Source organism: Myotis davidii, unplaced genomic scaffold, assembly GCF_000327345.1.
Source record: "Myotis davidii unplaced genomic scaffold, ASM32734v1 scaffold243, whole genome shotgun sequence".
In the NCBI taxonomy this organism is placed as follows: domain Eukaryota; kingdom Metazoa; phylum Chordata; class Mammalia; order Chiroptera; family Vespertilionidae; genus Myotis; species Myotis davidii.
This window is the reverse complement of record NW_006295183.1, coordinates 1,153,452-1,161,675: the sequence shown is the minus strand read 5'-3', so window position 1 is coordinate 1,161,675 and position 8,224 is coordinate 1,153,452. Positions and strand designations below refer to the sequence as shown.

The 8,224-nt window shown below is 39.7% G+C and overlaps 1 protein-coding gene across 1 annotated transcript in view; it reads left to right on the top strand.

The window, feature by feature from the left end:
- The window catches only part of LRRC36 (leucine rich repeat containing 36), a 36,712-nt gene that overhangs the window by 11,450 nt on the left and 17,038 nt on the right, over nt 1-8,224 (top strand). The window contains exons 5-6 of the mRNA XM_006769785.2: nt 2,376-2,464; nt 6,048-6,175. Of these exons, the coding sequence (XP_006769848.1) occupies nt 2,376-2,464; nt 6,048-6,175 (217 nt within the window). The remainder of the gene's footprint in view (nt 1-2,375; nt 2,465-6,047; nt 6,176-8,224) is intronic.

Below are 8,224 nucleotides of genomic sequence, written 5' to 3'. Positions count from 1 at the left end.
CCTTTTTTTTTTTTTTTTTTTTTATTCTGGGATTTATTTACCTTCTGTAATTGAAACTTTGTTGCGGCTCCAGCTCCGAGGCTGGCTGGCTGAAAGCAGATTTCTGGGGTTTGTCTAGCTTCTATAATTGAAACATTGTTGCATTTCGGAGCTGTTGCTTTCAGGCTCAGAGCTGGGCTGCGGCAGGGGGGGAACCTAGGCTTCCTCCATCGCCGGGGCAACCAAGCCTCATGTTTGCTTCAGCTGCGTGGCTGCTGGCCGCCATCTTGGTTGGCAGTTAATTTGCATATCACCCTGATTAGCCAATGGGAAGCGTAGCGGAGATATGGTTAATTACCATGTTTGTCTGTTATTAGATAGGATAGACTAGAGGCCCAGTGCATGAATTCTGCACCAGTGGGGCCTGGCCTCCAGGATTGGGCCGAAATTCGCTCTCTGACATCCCCTGAGGGGTCCCAGATTGCGAGAGGGTGCAGGCCAGGCCGAGGGACCCCACTGGTGCACGATCGGGGCTGGAGAAGGACGCAGGGGTTGGCCAGCTGGGGAGGGACTGTGGGAGGGCTCCAGGGCATATCCAGCCTGTCTCACTCAGTCCTGATTGGCCAGACCCCAGCATCAAGCTAACCTACCAGTTGGAGCTCTGCCCCCTGGTGGTCAGTGCACATCATAGAGAGCGGAGCGGTTAAGCAGCCTTAGCATATCATTAGCATATTATGCTTTGATTGGTTGAACGGATGACCAGACAACTGGTCACTTAGTATATTAGGCTTTTATTATAAAGGATATGTATTTTATAAAGTAATTCCTGTTTTAAAAGCCTTGGGGTACCCTGCTTCCTATAGAAATACAGAGATGAATTAATGTATAACTGAATAAACTTTCTACTAAGGCAAATAATTAGTGCCATCATATTTCTGTTTAGTTACCATATAATGATTGCAAAACCAGTGGTAAAATATTACTAAGTATTATCTTACAAGCTTTCCAACCTTGGGTGAAAAAAATTTTTTTTTAAGCCTTTCTTAGTCCCAGTTCCCTGAACCCATAAAATGGGGATAACATATCATAGGAGAGCTTTTATGATTAAATGAAATGTTGGGTATAAAGTGCCTGGCTCGCCCTGACTGGTTTGGCTTAGTGGATAGAGCATCGGCCTGCGGACTGAAGGGTCCCAGGTTCGATTCTAGTCAAGGGCATGTACCTTGGTTGTGGGCACATCCCCAGAAGAAGGTGTGCAGGAGGCAGCTGATCAATGTTTCTGTCTCATCAATCTTTCTAACTCTCTATCCCTCTCCCTTCCTTTCTGTAAAAAATCAATAAAATATATATTTTAAAGTGCCTGGCTCATAGTCTAGGTCAGTGGTTGGCAAACTGCGGCTCGGCAAACTGCGGCTCCCGAGCCAGATGCGGCTCTTTGGCCCCTTGAGTGTGGCTCTTCCTCAAAATACCGGCTCTTCCACAAAATACCGACTTCTGCGCATGGGCCACGAAGTTTCAATCACACTACATGCACACCTGCACATGGTATTTTGTGGGAGAGCCACACTCAAGGGGCCAAAGAGCCGCATGTGGCTCGCGAGCCACGGTTTGCCGACCACGGGCTCTAGGTTGTTTGCTTACTGTACTTCACAATTTAATTTAGTACATCTGTAAAGTGCTAATACTTACTTGCCTTTCATGTCTGTTTTTCTAATTAATGGCTGTTTGTCTCCATTATAATTCTTGGCAGCAAAACCTTCCTTTCTGTGTTTTGAGTTTTTAATTCCAAAGAAAATATCTTATTTCCTCAAAATCATTCAGACCTAAGTCTGTATCAAGAAGACAGAATGCCTCAGTTCTGAATTTTCTGGCTTTAATACTTTAAAGGCTCAGCTATAAGTGCCCTTCTCTATCATGTTCCCAGTAAAAATATGACTTTTAAAAAATGGCTTTAACTGAAATTTTATGAAATTAATATGTTCTACAGCATTTAAAAATGAGATCACATCGCTTCTCGGCCTTTGGGCTAAGATCAAGTGTAGTATCTGTTCTTATCAGTTTAAAAATGAGATCGCTAGCTCAGTGGATAGTGTGTTGGCCCACAGACTGAAGGGTCCCGGGTTCAATTCTGGTCAAGGGCACATGCCTGGGTTGCAGGCTCAATCCCTCGCCCTGGTCAGGGCGCATATGGATGGTGGCCAATTGATGTTTCTCTCTGTCTCTCCCCCGCCCTTCCACTCTCTCTAAAAATCAATAGAAAAACATCCTCGGGTGAGGATTAACAACAACAAAAATTTTTTTAAAATGAGATCACCATGAATTAGTATTTTCTAAGTAGCATTTATTGATGATCTCAGAAACCTTTTGAGTTTTAAATAAATTATTCTACACAGCAGCTCTAGGGAGAAGACCATGAAAAACTGTGTGACAGATGAGAGCTCTGCATCAAAAGTCAGTGCTGATGTTGATAACAGGATTGAAACTGGTAAGCTTTCTCTCTCTCTCATCACAAATGATTAGAACATTAATTGTTTCGGCGTTTGTGGCCAATCTTGGGTAGAATGAAGACAAAACAGTTGAGAAATAACATAGATTTGAAGCAAACACAAGATTTACTGGCTGTTTTTCCTCCTTCCTCTCCCTGCCAGAAGGACCCTATTTATTGAGCAGGCCTAAGCTAGAAGCCATCAAAGCACAAGCTGCACTCAGAGTTCAGTTTCATTTATATCACTTTACATCATTAGTACATCCTAAAAATTGCATTGCCAGTCCCCATGGGCCCTTGGCATTGCCAAGGTGATTGATTCATTAGCCAGAGACTTGTGACTCATCTGCATCAATGCAGCTCACACTCTAGGCCTTCTGGGCTTTTCCACCTTGAACCTTTTAGTTGCAGAATCTCCTGTGTTTTGTGCTGGGAGCGTTTCCTGTAAGCACTGTTGGTAATCTAATATGACTGAAGTGGTTTTGCCACATTAATGATAGTGCCACAGGATAGGAGAAAGCTTTCCACTGGAGAAATTGCATGCAATGGATCCTTGTGGATTAACCTGGCACTCATCAGATGACCTTTTACTTGAGAAAGCTTTCTTCTGTGTTGAGGCCTCTCTCCCTCTGAAGGATCTATTGAATTATATACAAACTCTAAAAATCAATCCTAAAGTTCTAGCAATAACTTTAGTAGATTGACTGTGTAGTTTTAGTATTAAGGGTTTATAACATATAGTCTTTTGTTTTCCTGACTTATCTATTCATGTGGACATTTATTGATGAGTCATTTTTATAGTATTTAATGGTAAAATAAGTCATAGGTATGATTTTTATTTTCCTTTCTTGGAAGTCTCAATGCATGTGGCTCATGGACCATGATTTCTTTATTTCATTTTAAATAGCATTTTAAATATTTCAGAATTGATTATATTGTAATAATTTTGAAAAATATTGAAAAGCATGAAGAATAATATTTTAATCACTTATAAACCTTTTCCCTAAAGAGAATCCTAGTTAATTTGGTATACTACCTTCCTGTCATTGTTTTAGGTAAAAGTGTTTATATATCCATTTCCAGAAAGACAAAGATACATTGAAGCATAATTGGTCTTTTCATATGAGCTGAATTAAATTTCACCTATGTCATATTACATCATTAGCACACACAAAGATTCACTCCATGAATTAAAATGTTTTATAGTGTACAATCTCTGCTGAGAACAAACTGCTTTACTAGATACAGGGCCCATTTCTAAAGGTTCTTAGAAACTCCAGCTGTTGCCTGGATTTTTAAAAAAATAAAATTTATTTTGTTATTTTGAAGCATTAGGAGCTTTGCTTCCACTGAAAATTATGTTTGTACTAGATCCCTGGAGAATTTTGCCTGTAAGCACTGTTGGTAATTCAATATGACTAATGTGGTTATGCCATGTTAATGGTCCTGCCACAGGCGAAAACTTTTTGAAGAATAGCTCTCACTAGCTCAGTTGTTCAAAACAGTGCTTTCCCATCAACCATTTAGACAAGGGAGGGAAACTCCACTATCTTGGATCCTCATCTGACTCTTCTAACCCCCTAACCTTTGTCTCTTTCGAAGGTTCCTCTCCCTTTCCCCATACTTCTAAAATAAGCATAGCTGGACTGCCTTTAAACTCTCTTCTTTCTCTATTTTTTGCCCTTATAGATCTGATCTATTCCCACAGTTTGCTTTATTTCCTCCCTGTAGATGACTCTTAAATATATTGGTCTAATTTTGACAAACTGTATCAGTCTCTCTCTGCACCAGTCCCCCATTTTAGCTGACCAAATAGTAATATATACTTAGAATCACCATTGGATAACTTTCCAGTCCCTCAATTTAAACACGTTAAAAAACACACACACAAATGAACCCCTTTCCTCCAACTGTTACCACCACTTTCCCATCACTCAGGCTCAGCACCTTAGCAGTTGATGTTGCTTTCTTCTCTAAAGCCCAGCTGAATGTCCATACGCATGATCCACAATTGACAATCCTTCCTTTCCTTTTTTTAATAGTTTCTTAGCAGGTAAGCTTAGTAGCTATCATTTACTGAGTGCAAATGCTGGGCCAGGCCCTGTGCATTATCTCATGTAATCCTCACAATAACCTTGAAGATGGTTATAGTTATCCTTGTTTTACAGATGAGGAAACTGAGAACCAAAGAGGTGCAATAACTTGCTCTAGTTTTACAGTAAGTAGCAGAGCTGAGATGCAAACTCTGGTTGATCTGTCATCAAAGTCCTCTTAACCATTACATCATGCTGCCTCCCAGTCTCTTCTTCCTTCAGTGTATTTTGTACATTCCTGTCAGATTAATTCTCTTAAAACTCCAGCTGTGATACTCATACTTCCTGCTCAAAAACTTCCATGGCTCCCACTCACCTACTAAATTAAGACTCATTAGTCTGGCATACAAGCCTTCTCCTAAACTCTGGCTGCAGTTTGTCTCTTCGGCCTAACCTGTAAACTTATCTATTTCTCAATTGCAATGTCCAATTCTTCAATCAAACCAAAACACTCCCTCTTCCTCAAATAGTTCTTCCTTTCTCCCTCCTCTGTCCCTGAACTAATGCTGTCCCTTCTGCTTGGAATGTTTTAATCAAAATCCTACCCTTTCACCCAGCTGGCGTGGCTTGGTGGTTGAGCGTCACAGTTTGATTCCTGGTCAGGGCACATGCCCCGGTTGCAGGCTCTGTCCCCAGTGTGGGGCGTGCAGGAGGCAGCCAATCAATGGTCTCCCTCATCGTTGATGTTTTTATCTCTTTCTCCCTTTCCCTTCCTCTCTGAAATCAATAAAAAATATTTTTAAAAAAATCCTACTCTTTATAACCCAACTCAAAGTCCATCCCTTGAGTGAAACTTTTAAAATTGCTCAACCAAAAAAAAAATTTTTTTTCCTTTTTTCATAAATCCACATAACTTATCTTCTGGAAATAGAAAATACCTTTTTACTCTGTGGATATTGTTTTTAGATGTATAACATTTTTAATGAAGTCCAATTTGTTTATTTATTCACTAGGAAATGTGTATAACATTTGCCTTCTTCTTAATTTCTATTGAGCCTTTCATAATTTATGAAGCTATTTCATACCCATTATCTTGTTTTAGCTTTACCTCACCCTAAGACAGTGGTTCTCACCTTCTGACCCTTTAAATACAGTTCCTCATGTTATGACCCAACCATAAAATTATTTTCGTTGCTACTTCATAACTGTAATGTTGCTACTGTTATGAATCGTAATGTAAATATCTGATATGCAAGATGGTCTTAGGCAACCCCTGTGAAAGGGTTGTTCGACCGCCAAAGGGGTCAAGACCCACAGGTTGAGAACTGCTGCTCTAAGAGATAGGCAGGTTAGGTTTTTATCATAATGTTTTACAAGTGAGGTAACAGATTCAAAGAGGTTAAGCAAGTTGCCCATTTACACGTGGTTTCCAAGTAGTGTCACCAGAACTAGCTCTCAATCTTGTGACTTCCCTCCTAGTATCTTTCCACAGATATGTTGCCTTTGACATCTGGTCAGTGCTCCATTGTATGCCTTTTCTTTTAACACAGACTCAAACAAAGGACTGTTTATTCCCTTCCCCAACCGGGAAATAAAGGATTCCCTCACAAGCACTTCTGCAACCCAAAGCAACAGTATCCCAGATCAGAAATCAGATACTTTCCCACTGGGGACACAGGTAACGTATTCACTTTCTTGCTGATGCATTGACTAGTCAGTGATAAGTACTAGTAATTCAGTGGACTCTCAATTATTTCTGAAGATCTAATAAGACTTGTTTGATCAGGGCATTTTAGACCCTGAAATAGGAAAAGCCAGGACAGGATACAGAGGACCTTCTGCATTAATTTTAATTTTCCCTTTCCCACTCCCCACTAACCTGTTATCAAATGTGGTATATTTATGCATATAACTTTAGCACATTTCATGCCATGTATTTTGGTCCTCACACAGGGATGCAGCTGTTATAATTTTTGGCTGGTTTTTCAATGTCTTCTCTTTACCCAGTGTCTCTATTTCCTATTACCTTGTTCTTAAATTTTCTACCTCTGCCTCGAATCTTACATCTCAAAGCTGGCTTTCCCAACACTGCTTCTTCATTGGAACAAACCAAACCAAACCAAAACAAAACAAAGCAAAACAGAAAACAGGTAAAGATGGCATAGAAGTCCTAGCCGGTTTGGCTCAGTGGATAGAGCGTCAGCCTGCAGACTGAAGGGTCCCAGGTTCGATTCTGGTCAAGGGCATATGCCCGGGTTGTGGGCTCAGCCCCCAGTGGGGGGCATGCAGGCCAATCAGCGATTCTCTCTCATCATCGATGTTTCTATCTCTCTCTCCCTCTCCCTTCCTTTCTGAAATCAATAAAAAAATATATTAAAAAAATATGGCATAGAAGTTGTGGGCAATGGAAAGGTAGAGATCATACAAGATGGGGGAGATTTTTAAAATAAGTTTTTAGTGAAAAACATTGGTGGGAGAGAGAATACAACCATTATGTAAGACTTATTTATAAGAGTGAATATAATGCAGAATTTACTTCCTTACATTCAACTTCTCTTTTTGTCTATATTTTTAAATATATTATGAGCCATGAAGTGCTGAAAGTAGCCAGAAGGAGGGGGAAAAAGAAGCAAAGGCTCTGATTAATCCACAATTTGGGTAATCATTACTGAACTAGTAAAAAGTTAGTAATATTTTTTTAGTTTGAGTATATAACTTCATCTTATAAAAAGACAGATTAGCATTTAGTTGGTTTCTTTGTTTTGGGGAATTCTACTTGGGTGACTTAGGAACTATCTCAGTTACCATTTTTAGTATCTTAGTATTGATTTAAAGGGAATGGAAACAATGGATACTCCAATCTACAGTTGAAGTTAAATAGCTCTTTTTAGGTTAACATACCCAATTTTTAAAAAATTACTTCTTGAAGTGAAAGAAAAAAAGGAAATTGAATAGCTTGCTGTGTATCCTTTTTCATTTAAGAAATAGGAAGTGGGATTTCTTTCTTTGCATAACTACCAAATATATACTAAATACTTTAAGATGAGTTTTGAAAAAGCAAACCCCAGATGGCTTCCTATTTTGTATCATCCTTGCTTAATTATGCTTCAGATTAATGTTCAGCCTATTAAAACTCCCAGTAGCTCCTGTGGTCAATACTCAGCTTTACCAGAAGGTAAAAATAAGTGTGGGAGTTCCTCAAAAAGAAAAAAATAAAGGTGGAAAGGGTGGCACCATCTAATTTCTACGCTGTGTTATCTAAGAAGGAAAATAAATAGTATTTCACGGGTATGGCTTTTACTATATAAAGATATTTTGTATTTTTAAGGAGTCTCCTTACCTACTCCAAAGCAACTCTGGAACATCTTTGTATTGTGGCATTTTTATTTATTTTTTTAAATGTATATTTGTATTGATTTCAGGGAGGAAGGGAGAGGGAGAGAGAGGTAGAAACATCAATGATGAGAGAGAATCATGGACTGGCTGCCTCCTGCATGCCCCCCACTGGGGATCCAGCCCACAACCTGGGCCTGCGCCCTGACCAGGAATCGAACTGTGATCTCCTGGTTCATAGGTCAACACTCAACCCCTGAGCTATGTCGGCTGGGCATAATCAAGTCTATTGCTAAAACAGGAAACTAACCTATTATGCTTGATGTAGTGCCACTTGGACAACCAACTGTAGAAAGGCATGGGCCATTGTTTCCAACACTTGAAACATAAGATA